This window comes from Salvelinus fontinalis, chromosome 32 (assembly GCF_029448725.1).
Source record: "Salvelinus fontinalis isolate EN_2023a chromosome 32, ASM2944872v1, whole genome shotgun sequence".
Taxonomy (NCBI): Eukaryota; Metazoa; Chordata; class Actinopteri; order Salmoniformes; family Salmonidae; genus Salvelinus; species Salvelinus fontinalis.
Genome location: NC_074696.1, coordinates 32,561,918 through 32,576,983, shown reverse-complemented (window position 1 = coordinate 32,576,983; position 15,066 = coordinate 32,561,918). Strand labels below are relative to the sequence as shown.

The 15,066-nt window shown below is 41.9% G+C and overlaps 1 protein-coding gene across 8 annotated transcripts in view; it reads left to right on the top strand.

The window, feature by feature from the left end:
- Positions 1–15,066, top strand: part of LOC129831105 (ras/Rap GTPase-activating protein SynGAP-like) — a 102,836-nt gene that overhangs the window by 60,570 nt on the left and 27,200 nt on the right. For all 8 annotated transcript variants that reach the window (XM_055894141.1, XM_055894142.1, XM_055894138.1 and 5 more), the window contains 9 exons: positions 8,917–9,011; positions 10,113–10,234; positions 10,469–10,622; positions 10,810–10,908; positions 11,042–11,281; positions 11,394–11,729; positions 11,865–12,009; positions 12,312–12,456; positions 12,621–12,857. In XM_055894141.1, the coding sequence (XP_055750116.1) occupies positions 8,917–9,011; positions 10,113–10,234; positions 10,469–10,622; positions 10,810–10,908; positions 11,042–11,281; positions 11,394–11,729; positions 11,865–12,009; positions 12,312–12,456; positions 12,621–12,857 (1,573 nt within the window). The remainder of the gene's footprint in view (positions 1–8,916; positions 9,012–10,112; positions 10,235–10,468; positions 10,623–10,809; positions 10,909–11,041; positions 11,282–11,393; positions 11,730–11,864; positions 12,010–12,311; positions 12,457–12,620; positions 12,858–15,066) is intronic.

The following is a 15,066-nucleotide window of genomic DNA, read 5'->3' as shown; positions in this document are numbered from 1 at the left end:
CCGAGTTTCCAGTTGAATTGAACGTAGCAGAAGTCATGCTAGATTGACAGCATTACTAATGTATTCAAACTTTTCTGGCCCGTAGTGTTTATCCTTTTAAGATTAGAAAATAATCCCTTAAACCCAGACTTGGACCACACCCCCACCGCACTGAATTAGCATGCTAGTGATTGCTTTGCAACGCTTTCAGTTAGCCACTGATTCCTTCCAAACCATTCATTGCTGAATTTGCTATTTCCAACTTTTTGTGCAATGTCCAATGACCGATGTCCACTGATTTATGTATAATTTCTCTTCATATGACAAGGATTGAAAAGGATTTGCCAGTAGATTGTCGACGTGATTCATGATGATGACTGCTTTTCTAGCTTGCTAACTAAGATTTTGTCTAGCTTGCTAGCTAAGATCAGTCCAATGAAAGCCACAGTAGATATAACGTGATTTTTCATCATTTTATCTGTGGCCAATGACCTTGAGCCTTCTTGGATGGGCACTTCTAATGTAACTCTATGGCAGCACCCAAGGGGCTTGAATTTTCTATATCTCCCCGTAGATTTTTTGCGGTGACTTAGTGTCCCCATGAGTGACAGAACACTGAGCCAATCACGGCGCAACTAGAGAACATTACCAAACCCTACACTCCATATTTTCTGCTGGCTGCCCCACCATTACAGAAACCACTGAACTAGGCTAAAACACTTGCATTTTGGAGCTGCCTTACTCAAGAAAGCAAAAAAGAGACCATGTTTGTATGCACCTTTATTATTATTTTTTTATTTTTTTACATTGGTTGGAAACTGATATGTGACACGTATTAATGCTAAAATAATATACAAAACAGGCACACACAAAAAATATATATATAGAGATTTTTTTTTGCTAAACATGTGGGGCTCTGCCCCACCTGCCCTGAATGATTGGTTGCCACTGTTCCTAGTGTACTAAAACAGACAGGACAGAACATGGTCACTTTCTGAGAATGAGTGTATGACGTACAGTATTTTGTGCATTGAATCACATATTTTTGGTGTGTAGTTTTCATGTTTTTTTAACCTGGATTTCAAGTGGTCTTAAAGTGTACAGTAAAACAGAGCCTCCTACTCAGTAAATTGTGTTTGTTTTTGGCCAAATTCTAGAATCTCTGGTTCTCCATCCCCTGCAATATTAGCAGGTACGTTTGGGTAGATACGGCTGTTCAGTGAGCTCACTTGGGCGTGCATAACTTGTTCCTGTGAGCAGGTCTTCTATAATCTGCTTTTAAGATCTTGGTACTAAAAGTAAGCACTTAAAGCCTGAAATAACTGTCTGGCTGGTTGCACTGAATAGCACTTTTGTTCTTGTTTTGGAAATGTGTTATTTTTCTCAAGATATGCTACTTAGGGCAATGAGCTGTTATGTAGCATTTACGAGAGCCAGGTGACACTATGTCCTAAAATAATTGCTCTGAAATTACTCATATTCTCCCAATATAAATCCTTATGTGAATTGGCTGTATGTGACTCAGTCTCCACATTCCTGCAATATTTTGGCCTGTTTGAGTCATTAGGACACATATAGACATAAATAATATGTTATGAAATCGAGGGTATTCTATCCAGGCCAATTCTGACACTAGGTAATGGAGTTTACAATCTTCACTGTAGAAATATGTTCACCTAAAGCCGGGTGTACACTACACGACTTTCAAAATCCTAACATCGCTGAGCCTCTCACATTAAACGACCACCTTCCAGGTAGTTTTGTCTTGCTAACGTAGTGTTGCTCACAATAAATGAAGTGGCACAGACTGGGGTCACACACTACAAGGTTCTTGACTTGGTCGTTAGGATTCTTGATACCACGCTGCCTCACAAAAACTATGTGATGATGTGATTAGATTTAACTTAGCTACAATGAGCTATGGCTCAATGCAGCCTCATGAACATTTTCAGTCAGATCTTCACGCTTGCCATTCAAAGTTTAAATATCTAGCCAACATTTAGAATTTAATAAAATGTATTGTGAACTTCAGAGCTGTAATGATTTGACACTTTGGCTTTGTTTAAAGGCAATTACAAATGCATACCATGTAGTCATCACTCCCGCTCAAGAGTCTACAAATTCTGGGTGATGTGAAACAACGTCATCATCTCACTGACCTTCTCTGGCGAGCTCTTATTGGCTTTTCCTGATCACAGTTCTCAAAACTTGTCGTTGCACATCTCACACTACAGAGCATTGCAGATCAAAATCAAACATGTTTGAAAATATCGGGACCTCTGGGACTGCTCAAAGACGAGATCGGTAACCCTCTGACCAGAGTCTCTGACCAGCTCACATTAAATGGGTGTCGGTGACGGCCGCTGCCCTGAGTAGACAACGACATGGGGATTTTGTCTCCTATCTCAAAAATGTGTCTGTAACAGCTAACCGTTTAGTGTAGAAAATATATTTTCCACCGTTCCAGCTGTGTGAGATTGAGATTGAGGAGAATGCTTAACATTTGTAGATACAAATGTATGGAAAACAAGGTGGATCTTTGGTGATGCTGATTTTCATCTAATGTTGTTCAAATATAATATGGAAATAATGGTCTATGGCTCTATGGTACTCAGGATTTTGTCTGGTTTGAGTCACACTGTGGCAAGGACGTTCAAGGTGGTTCTAAACGGGGCCTGTGTAGTTTGATACATTTAAACAAGACTGCTTTGGCACACAACCTTGGATTGTATTAAAGTATACCTCTCGTCTTTTTTCATACATAGTTTTGCAACGCAGCCACAAAAACCTGCAAGCCAATGAGAATGTTTTAGTGCTGACAATTGCAGTGACACTTTTCTTCTTTCCATGTTTAATCATGTTCTAGGATGATAAGGTGATTTTTTTCTTCTCCTTCATAGAATGTGCTCATGAATGCCTTTTATTTCACCAACTCATATTGAAGGACACATAAATCCATATAATAGTTTATCATCTTAGGCACTTGTTTCACAGTTCACAACACCTGATTGCCCTCGGCAAGATTAATTATGCATGTTGAATGTGTATGAACTTCAGTGGTCAAATAATTGGTGACTTAATTAATTAATTAATTTGCCTACTATTTCAAATTAATAATGTTGTATAAGGGCATCAGTAATAGTTTTTATTCAAAGAGAACAATTAACTTCAAACTCTGATTAGTAGTTTAGCATCTGTTCATCAAGTCTGATACAATACATCACCAAAAGTATGTGGACACCTGCAAGTCGAACATCTCATTACAAAATCATGGGCATTAATATGGAGTTGGTCCATTCTTTGCTCCACTAATCTGGGAAGGCTTTCCACTAGATGTTGGAACCTAGTTGTGGGGACTTGCTTCCATTCAGCCTCAAGAGCATTAGTAAAGTCGGGCACTGATGTTGGACGATTAGGTCTGGCTCGCAGTCGGTATTCCAATTATTCCCAAAGGTATTCAATTGGGTTGAAGTCAGGGCTCTGTGCAGACCAGTCAAGTTCTTCCACAAAGATCTCGATAAACCATTTCTGTATGGACCTTGCTTTGTACATGAGGGAATTGTCATGCTAAAACAGGAAAGGGCCTTCCCCAAACCGTTGCCGCAAAGTTGTAAGCACAGAATCGTCTAAAATGTCATTGTATGCTGTAGCGTTAAAATATCCCTTCACTGGAACTAAGGGGCCTAACCCAAACCATGAAAAACAGCCCCAGACCATTATTCCTCCTCCACCAAACTTTACAGTTGGCACTATGCATTCTGTCAGGTAGCGTTCTCCTGGACCCTGCCAAACCCAGATTCGTCCGTCGGACTGCCAGATGGTGAAGCGTGATTCATCACTCCAGAGAACACGTTTCCACTGCTGAAGAGTCCAATGGTGGCGAGCTTTACATCACTCCAGCCCAAGCTTGGCATTGCACATGGTGATATTAGGCTTGTGTGTGGCTGCTCGGCCATGGAAACTCATTTCATGAAGCTCCCGATGAAAGGTTATTGTGCTGACGTTGCTTCCAGAGGCAACTCATTAGTGAGTGTTGCAACCGAGGACAGATGATTTTTTACATGCTATGCGCTTCAGCGCTTGGCTGTCCCATTCTGTGAGCTTCTGTGGCCTACCACTTTGCAGCTGAGCCTTTATTGCTCCTAGACATTCCCCCTTCACAATAACAGCACTTACAGTTGACCGGGGCAGCTCTAGCAGGGCAGAAATTTGATGAACTGACTTGTTGGAAAGGTTGCATCCTATGACGGTGCCTCGTTGAAAGTGGCTGAGCTCCTAAGTAAGACCAGTCTTCTGCCAATGCTTTTCTATGGAGATTGCAGAGCTGTGTGCTTAAATGTATACACCTGTCAGCAAAGGGTGTGGCTGAAATAGCTGAATCCACTCATTTGAAAGAGTGTCCACATACTTTTACGTATATATTGTATTATACTTATTTTTTTATTTTTTGGGGGGGGGGGGGGTTGATCAGCTTTAATATTGCTTAGAGATTGTGGCTTCCATCAATGTAATTGTCTTCATCATTTCCAATCCCCCATATATTTTGGGGGTAAAAATATTTAATATATATATACAGTGCATTTGGAAAGTATTCAGACCCCTTCCCTTTTTCCAAATGTTGTTACATTACAGCCTTATTTTAAAATGTATTATATTGTTTTTTTTCTCATCAATCTACACAGAATACCAAATTATGAAAAAGCCAGAGAGAAAAAGTATGCATTTTTGCTAATTTATTACAAATAAAAAGAGTAATAACTTATTTGCATAAGTATTCAGACTCTTTGCTATTAGACTCCAAATTTAGCTCAGTTGCCTCCTGTTTCCATTGATCATCCTTGAGTTGTTTCTACAACTTGATTGGAGCATCTGTGGTATATTCAATTGATTGGACATGATTTGGAAAGGCACACACCTGTCTATATTAGTTCCCACAGATGACAGAGCATGTCAGAGCAAAAATCAAGCCATGAGGTGGAAGGAATTGTCCATAGAGCTCCGAGACAGGATTGTGTCAAGGCCCAGATCTGGGGAAGGATACCAAAACATTTCTGCAGCATTGAATTTCCCCAAGAACATAGTGGCCTCCATCATTCTTAAATGGAAGAAGATTGGAACCACCAAGACTCTTCCTACTTCTGTCTGCCCGGCCAAACTAAGCTATTGAGGGAGAAGGGCTCCAGAGTCAGAGTGACCAAGAACCCGATGGTCACTCTGACAGAGCTCCAGAGTTCCTTTTTGGAGATGGGAAAACCTTCCAGAAAAACAACCATCTCTGCAGCACTCTACCAGTTAGGCCTTTATGGTAGAGTGGCCAGATGGAAGCCATTGGTGTTTGCTAAAAGGCACCTAAAGGACTCAGACCATGAGAAGCGTCACATCTGGAGGAAACCTGGCACCATCCCTACGGTGAAGCATCGTGGTGGCAGCATCATGCTGTGGGGATGTGTTTCAGCGGCAGGGACTAGTGGACTACTCAGAATCGAGGCAAAAATGAACAGAGCAAAGTACAGAGAGATCCTTGATGAAAACCTGCTCCAGAGCACTCAGGACCTCAGACTGGGTTGAAGGTTCAACTTCCAACAGGATAACTACCCTAAGCACACAGCCAAGACAACACAGGAGTGGCTTCGGGACAAGTCTCTGAATGTCCTTGAGTGGCCCAGCCAGAGCCCGGACTAGAAACCGATCAAACATCTCTGGAGAGACCTGAAAATAGCTGTGCAACGACGCTCCCCATCCCACCTGACAGAGCTTGAGAGGATCTGCAGAGAAGAATGGGAGAAACTCCCCAAATACAGGTGTGCGTCATACCCAATAAGACTTGCCAAAGGTGCTTCAATAAAGTGCTGAGTATAGGGTCTGAATACTAAATGTGATATTTAAGGTTTTTTTTATGATACATTAGCAAAAATTTCTTTAAAAAACGTTTTGCTTTGTCATTATGGGGTATTGTGTGTAGATTGATGAGGGAAAAAACGATGTAATACATTTTAGAACAAGGCTGTAACGTAACAAAATATGAAAAAAGTCAAAGGGTCTGAATACTTTCCCAATGCACTGTACATGGAGTTCTATCTGTCAAGTAATTTTTAAACCAGTTGCATGCAGCCTGGTCTAGGCCAATTGAGGAAAGCCTCTGAATTAGTAGAGAGTGATCAACAGTATCGAAAGCCTTTGACAGGTCAATGAAGAAGACAGCACAATATTGCCTTTTATCCATACAGTTAAGCACATCAATTATAACTATGCAGCAGAGATAGCGCATTGACCTGGTCTAAAACCTGACTAATGGACATTTAGAATACATTTCAAAGATAAGAAAGATCTTAAGTGAGAATTAATCAAGGATTCTAATATTTTAGCTATGCAAGAAAGTTCATTATTTAGGTCGCAAGGGTCACCAACTTTGTGAAGGGGGAGTACATGGACCACCTTCCAAACCTTGGGGATATTACCAGATATAATTGTCAGGTAAAAAATATGGGTTAACGATTCAGCAACCAGGGGGACAGAGAGCTGCATCAAAATTGATCAAGCAAATCAGCTCTAGTGGATTTATTTTACCTCAATCTCAAGCAAAGCATGTAGCACATCACAAATAGTTAATTGTTGAAATGAAAACAAAGATTCACTAGAAGTTGACAGGTTAACCGTCGAGTCAGCTAGAAGCTGGCAGAGGGAAGAGCAGTCGATTGACTGACCAGGGTCAACTACACCACCGTTTCTCTCAAATAAAAAGCCTACCGAGATAAAATGACAATTAAAATAATCACTTATCCCATTCTTCTCAGTTATGATGCCAAAGTCAGACAGAACTTGCTTAGGCAGGGAAGAAGATTCATTTGTATGCTTCAGTGCATTTGCTGTTTTCCAACATTTTGAAGGATCACCAACAGAGTCAGAGATAGAGCTTAAAAAGTAGCTTGATTTAGCTTTCTTAATCGAGATAATACATCTGTTTCTTAAATGTCTGACATATTGCCAGTCTACTACACAGTCAGTTTTCCATGCTTCGGCCCAAGCCTGATATCTCATCTGAATGAGCTCTGATCACTCAGAAGAAATCTGATATATCTTTGACTCTGAATTGTTTAAAAGGTACGTGTTTATCTGCCAGAGGAATAAATATCGAGGAGACATTTTCTAGAGCCAACTTAGGGTCAGGTATACAGGACACAGTGGCTAAATCAGAGTAGAACATGTCATCTGAGCAGAAAACAGGATTTTGCTGATTCGTATCTCTAATACATTCTATGGGACAATAATCACTGAGATCATATGAGAATACTCCACTAGAAGTATTTATGGGGGTTATTAGTAAGAATGAAATCAAATCATGTTTTTCACATTTAACTGTGTGGGTTTGAGATCAATTAAGTCAGATTAAAATCAATGCATCTATCCTTAAATTGATCTGAGGCCGGGGATAGCCAATCCAGATTCAAATTCCAGCAGAAACAGTTCTCTTTTTGTGATAATCTACCTCTACCTCATATTGCACAATGTTTCCAATACAGCATAGGATTTTTTTTAATGAAAATTACAGTTGTGTATTAGTGTGTGTGTGTTCATGCATGTATCTATGTATGTATACAACCTAAATAAGGGATTGCTTTTAGGGTCAGTTATTATTACTTGATTGATTGATACTTATCAACTCACATTAACATGCGTAGCACTTCTTAGAGAAATGACTAGCAGGGGAAATGTGTTAGACAGCAGGATGAAAAGAAAAAGAAGGAAAAAGAGAGGGTACAGAGGAGAGGGGAGGATGACAGAGAGAAAAAGACGAGAGGAGGGGGAGTACACCACTGGAATTATGTAAAAGAGTGCGTGGGAGAGAAGAACAGATGAGAAGGAGAGTGAGTATTTATAGTGCCTTAAGTATTCAGAAGGTTACCATTGCTCTACTGGGAAACTGAGGAAATGTCAGATATTGACTGTCTGATAATAAGGGGGAAATAAAGGGGGTGTGGGTGTAAACATAGGAATTGAATTGGTAGAAAATAGCTTGTTTGTTTACAGTCTGGCAACCATCTTGTTGGGGTGGTTTGAGATATTTAATTTACCATTGCTTTAACCAACAAAGTCGATGACGTTATGTTATGGGTTGTATAGTAGTAGAGTAGAGGGAGTGCTATTCGTATATAATTGATCATATGATTATATAGGTATCCCCCCCAGTTGGCTAGCCAACTGAAGCTCCCTCAGTCGCTTGGCTCGATGGAGAGGGGGGCACAAAAGCGTTGACGCAGAGGATAATTCTCATCTGCCCACACGCCAAGGAGTACTTTCATATAGTCTGCCCTCCAGTTGGTGGTTATTTTCCATGTTCACTTAATTTTGCTGGTGGCCTACTTTCGTATCTGCTTCTGAATGTAGACATATATGATGTGGACATATGGCTAGCATTTCTTCATTGTGTAGCTGACTGTACCTGTGATATGGCACGACTAGGGAATGGAGGCGAGGGCCAGGTAATAGGCGTGATGTGTGTGAAATAAGCACAGTAAAATGTTCAGATAGTACATAGAACAAACATGCCTCTCTGACATTTAGAATTAGTAGTCACATCAGCTCTATTCTTGACTGTTAAATCTGCAACATTCCACAACATTTGCCTGCTGAACATGGCCCAGACAAAATATGCACCCAACTGATGAGCAAAACAAACAGGCACTAGCATGCACTGGCTCACCTGTAGATATAGAATGGTAGTGAAAATCATGCTACAGTATTTTCAACTTCTCAGAACAAAAGTTTTGTTTGTGTTTGTATTTTTTTGTTTAGACTATTCTTGCACTTTTTCCCATGGTCAGAGTAGATATTAAGTTACAGTTTCAGACTGGACTTAAGGTTCTTGGGTTCCTTATCTCTCTCTCTCTCTCTGTGTCTCTCTCTCTCTGTGTCTCTCTCTCTCTCTCGCTCTCACAGAGCACACTCGCGCTCGCAGGAAGAGCATTGCCACTGCGAGACAGCCAAGCATGGAAACCCCTCCCACTGCCCCCCCACAACCCTTCAGACAACAAGTAAGTACTACATTACCTCTCATTTCCACTTAATCCAGGCCGTACAGTAAAGTTCTACACACCCATATTAGCTTCACTTCCTGCTCTCTAGCATTATTCTCCCTCATCTCCCTGTTCTCTTTTGTACAGAGTAGAATCAATAATAGTAATATGTAGTAGACTAACTGTCAGTGGTGGAACAAGTACCCAATTGTCATACTTGAGTTAAAGTAAAGATACCTTAATGGAAAATGACTCAAGTAAAAGTCACCCAGTAAAATACTACTTGAGTAAAAGTATTTTGTTTTAAGTATTCTTAAGTATCAAAAGTAATTGTAATTGCTAAAATATACTTAAGTATCAAAAGTAAAAGTAGAAATTCCTTATATTAAGCAATCCAGACGGCAGCATTTTCTTGTTTTTAAACATTTTACTGAGAACCAGGGGCACACTCCAACACTCAGACATAATTCACAAACAAAGCATTTGTGTTCTGTGAGTCTGCCAGATCGGTGGCAGTAGGGATGACCAGGGATGGTCTCTTGACAATTTTCCAGTCCTGCTGAGCATTCAAAATGTAAGAAGTACTTTTGGGTGTCAGAGAAAATGTATGGAGTAAAAAGTACATGTTTCTTTACAAATGTAGTGAAGTAAAAGTAGTCAAAAATATAAGTAGTAAATTAAGTACAGATACCTCAAAAAACTACTTAAGTAGTACTTCAAAGTATTTTTACTTAAGTTCTTTACACCTTTGCTAATAGTAATGGTACTAATTTACAGATTGCAAATTAAAAGTACACCAGTTCAACCGTAGAACAGTTCTCCAACCAATTGAGTTTACGAGTCTTTAATTAAATATGCTTACACCATCCATCTTAGTGACTGAATCGGCATAGCCCACTGAAACAACATTATTGAATGGACATTGTTGCTTTATCTGTAGCCCAATAGCCTCCTCCAGTGGCCATCAGTACCATAACCATCATCACCACCAACAACATGGACACGTGCTAGCACTGATTTTGCAGATGTCATTAAACCCTTCTTCAAAATATATGCTGCCATTATTTATGGAATGGACGTCCCCACCTGTGTAATAGTCTCGTCTGCTGTCCCTAATAGAGCTTCCTCAGTCGAAAGTTGAAGGGCTCCATCAAGAGGGCAAAGAGCCAGCCCAAACTGGATCGAACCAGCAGCTTCCGCCACATGATTCTACCCCGTTTCCGTAGTGCTGATCAGGAGAGGTAGCTAACACTTTCCCAAAAGTTTGCATGTGTGATGTACACTTGTGGCCCTTATTCTATACTCTGTAATGTTTTATTTTATACTCCTTTTCTTTTCTGTTTTTTTGCCTGGTGTTTTCCAATATGTACCATTTTTTGTAACAGTGGTTACTTTTTGTGGCTAATTATATTTAGTAGTGCTTGTTTCAAAGCACTGTTACCCTAAACACACCTTCTCTCTCTATCTCTCTTTAGGACCCGTCTAATGCAGAGCTTCAAGGAGTCCCACTCTCACGAGTCCCTGCTTTCCCCTAGCAGTGCAGCGGAGGCTCTGGACCTCACGCTGGATGAAGATGCTGTCATCAAACCTGTCCACTCCAGCATATTGGGCCAGGAATACTGCTTTGAGGTGTGTGCACTGCTGCCAGAAGAATATAGGATAGTATCTCTCCTAACATTACATCTGAAACAGTTATTACAGCTGTGTCTTCCCAGTTGATGGGTCAAGGTCATAACAATTGATCAACTGTCACACACTAACAAGCAACAAACAATATAATTGATGAATTCACTTCTATGTGTCTGTTTGACTGCAGGTGACCACCATTTCAGGGACGAAATGCTTTGCCTGCCGCTCGGCCGCTGAGAGAGACAAATGGATTGAGAATCTACAGAGAGCTATCAAGCCCAACAAGGTGAACAAATAGAGAGGACCCTGCTTGCAGTCCACACTCAAAATGCCTTTTTGGCATAAAAATGGTAAGATCATCTCCATTAGTTTCAGCAGTCTTCACCTCTCTCGCTCTGTCTCCAATGCTGCCATTTTAGGACAACAGTCGAAGGGTGGACAATGTGCTTAAGCTGTGGATCATTGAGGCCAGGGACCTTCCGCCTAAGAAGCGGTACTATTGCGAGCTGTGTCTGGATGACATGCTGTACGCACGCACCACTAGCAAGCCGCGTACGGACACAGTCTTCTGGGGCGAGCACTTTGAGTTCAACAACTTGCCTGCCATTCGCAGCCTACGCCTGCACCTTTACAAGGAGACAGACAAAAAGAGACGCAAGGTGTGTGTGTTTCTCTCTACGGTGGTTGTATTTCTCTTTGTCTATCTTTGTGTTTGCAGAGTTACTCAAATATTATTTTCTATTCTATTCTCCATTCTGTTCTCTAACCTAGGAGAAGAGCACGTACCTCGGCCTGGTCACTATCCCCATATCGAGCATCACAGGCAGGCAGTTTGTGGAGCAGTGGTACCCGGTGATCCAGCCCAGTGCTTTGGCTAAGGGTGGCGGTGTAGGCGGTGGCAAGGTCATCAATGCCTCAATCCGCCTCAAGTCCCGCTACCAGACCATGAGTATCCTGCCCATGGAGCTGTACAAGGAGTTCGCTGAGTACATCACCAATAACTACCGTACGCTGTGTGCCGTGCTGGAGCCTCTGCTCAGTGTCAAAAGCAAAGAAGAGGTGGCGTTCGCGCTGGTACACATTCTCCAGAGCACGGGCAAGGCCAAGGTAGGAAGGAAGGCACTACAGCAGGTGTGGCCAAGCACTCCTGTTGGAGAGTAACCCCTTTCTAAATGTTTTGTAAATGTGTCTGCTGTACAATGTGTTTGTGTTGTTTGTTTGAGGAGCATGTTCTTTTTTCAGGACTTCCTTTCAGACATGGCGATGTGCGAGGTGGATAGATTCATGGACAGAGAGCATCTGATCTTTCGAGAGAACACCCTTGCTACTAAAGCCATAGAGGAGTACCTCAAATTGATAGGGCACCGGTACCTCAAGGATGCCATAGGTAAAACTCTAGATTTTTTCATTGTATACCAATACCTGTGGAAAATTACCTGAAATGGTCAAATCCAGACATTGTTTCAAATATTATTTCAAATCGATCAAATACTTTGAGTGTTTGCTTGACCTTGACTGGAGTGCCAGGTGAGTGGGGTTTGCACTTTTAAGGCTTTTTTATTGAACAGGCAAGCTCAATCAAGCACAGCTAAAGTATTTGAAATGATGAGTGACAATGATGTTGATCAGAAGACTATGATGAAGAAGAAGATACTGATGGGGATTAATGAACCGTTGTCTCATTGACAGGGGAGTTCATTCGAGCATTATACGAGTCCGAGGAGAATTGTGAAGTGGATCCCATGCGCACTCCACCGTCTGTCCTCGCCGACCACCAAGCCAATCTCCGCATGTGCTGCGAGCTGGCACTCTGCAAGATTGTCAACTCTCATTGGTCAGAACTTTTTCCACATGAACTATGCCATTGTACAAATTTGTCAGTAACATAGCATCCTTTCAAATGTGGTGGGGTGTTTGTCCCCTCCCCAAAAAAAAAAAAACATTTGCAATGGAAAATAAAGTACTATTCTGTCCTTCTGTCCTACCCTTTCATTCTAGTGTGTTTCCGCGGGAGCTGAAGGATGTCTTTGCCTCTTGGAGGGTCAGGTGTGCCGAGCGGGGAAGGGAGGACATCGCAGACCGCCTCATCAGTTCCTCCCTCTTTCTGCGCTTCCTGTGTCCCGCCATCATGTCGCCCTCTCTCTTCAACCTCACCCAGGAGTACCCCGGAGAGCGGACATCCCGCACACTTACCCTCATCGCCAAGGTGGTGCAGAACCTGGCCAGCTTCTCCAAGTCAGTCACTACCTTCCCTCACATTCAGCCTTCCCTTTATATTATCATTGTGTTTCTTTTAGCCTTCACTCCCATGCCGCCTTCCCTTTATTTTATCATTGTGTTTCTTTTAGCCTTCCCTCCAATGCAGCCTTCCCTTTATTTTATCATTGTGTTTCTTTTAGCCTTCCCTCACATCCAGCCGTTAACATTTACCAGTAACTTTATTTTTAGCCTTTCCTCCTATGTACAATTTACTCCCACGTAGCCTTTCCTTTATTTTAGCATTCTCTTACATGTAGCCTTTCTTTTAACATAACCTTTATTTTAGCCTTCCCTCACATGTAGCCACCCCTCACCTGTCCTGTACAAAACAATCTGCCTTTCCCCAATTTATTCAGTATGTCCACAACCAAGCCTTGATAAGTCATTATCTATGTCCTCGACCAGTTACTCTTCCAGGAACCAGTACATTCACTATTTCCACAACATTACAATGGGGTCATACATGCTTATGCCTTGCTTAAATCTCACTATGCATTATAACTGCATCATAACACATTATATCAGTCAGCATGAAGTAAAGTATTACCTAATATTTTTTTTCCTTTGTGGATGGTGAATGAAGAATTCATCCAACATGATTGTCCACAAACAAGATGATTGTGCACAAAAGTGACAGAAACAGGTTTTAATCGCACAAATGTTCAGAGGATGGAGAAGTCTGTCTACACAGAAATTATTTGTTTTAGTGATGTTCTTGTCACATAGTAGACAAGGCTAAAGTATGAATAAATCAATTCTCCCCCCTCACCATCACCTGTTTTTTGTACTGTATCCTTCCATCTCCTCACCTGCTCTTTCATTCTTTGCATTCTCACACTGTCTCTCTCCCCATCTCTCCATACCCCCTTATCTATATTTCTCTGTACTCTATACTATATACAGTGCCTTCGGAAAGTATTCAGACCCCTTGAATCTTTCCACATTTTGTTACGTTACAGCCATATTCTAAAATATATTTTTAAAAAGCAGCAAATCTACACACAATACCCCATAATTACAAAGCGAAAACTGTTTTTATTTTATTTTTTGCAAATGTATTGAAAGTAAAAAACAGAAATACCTTATTTACATAAGTATTCAGACCCTTTGCTATGAGACACAAAATTGAGGTCAGGTGCATGTTTCCATTGATCATCCTTACGATGTTTCTACAACATGTGGTAAATTAAATTGATTGGACATGATTTGGAAAGGCACACACCTGTCTATATAAGGTCCCACAGTTGACAGTGCATGTCAGAGCAAAAATCAAGCCATGAGGTCGAAGGAATTGTCCATAGAGCTCCGAGACAGCATTGTGTCGAGGCACAGGTCTGGGGAAGGGTACCAAAGAACACAGTGGCCTACATCATTCTTAAATGTTAGAAGTTTGGAAACACAAAGACTCTTCCTATAGCTGGCCACCCGGCCAAACAGCAATTCGGGGAAGAGGGCCTTGTCAGGCAGGTGACCAAGAACCCGATGGTCACTCTGATAGAGCTCTTCAGTTACTCTGTGGAGATGGGAGAACCTTCCAGAAGGACAACCATCTCTGCAGCACTCCACCACTCATGCCTTTATAGTAGTGTCACAAACGTTCGTAGAAACGAACCATGGCGCGGCGTGCGTAGAGTTCCACATATTTTAATAAATTGAACACGCACTTGAGGGAGAGTGCGAGGAGCAGGCACAGGACGTACCGAGCTGTGGAGATGTACTGGAGACCTGGTGCGTATAGCCGGCATCAATGGAACCGGAACTTTAACACACTTCACACGGCAAGTGCGAGGAGCAGGCACAGGACGTACTGGGTTGTGAAGGTGCATGGAGACCTGGTGTGTATAGCCGGCATCAATTGATCCGTAACTTTAACACACTTCTCAGGACGAGTACGGGGAGCTGACTCAGGTGGCACCAAACTGAAAACACGTTCCTTTATTACAAATCCGTGCATTCTCCACCAACTCAACAACTCTCCCATTTCGCTCGCCTCCAAATTCTCCTTCTTCTCCCAGACTGGCTCTGGTTCACTCCTCGACTCCGCCGACTGCTCCATGTGCCCCCCCCCCCCCCCCCCCCCCCCAAAAAAAAACTGTTCTTGTGGTTTCTGTGGCCTTCCTCCCCGACTGTCCCTCCTTCGCTGCTTCCGTCTGCTTCCATGGCAGGGTCTTGTCCCCTGCCACAA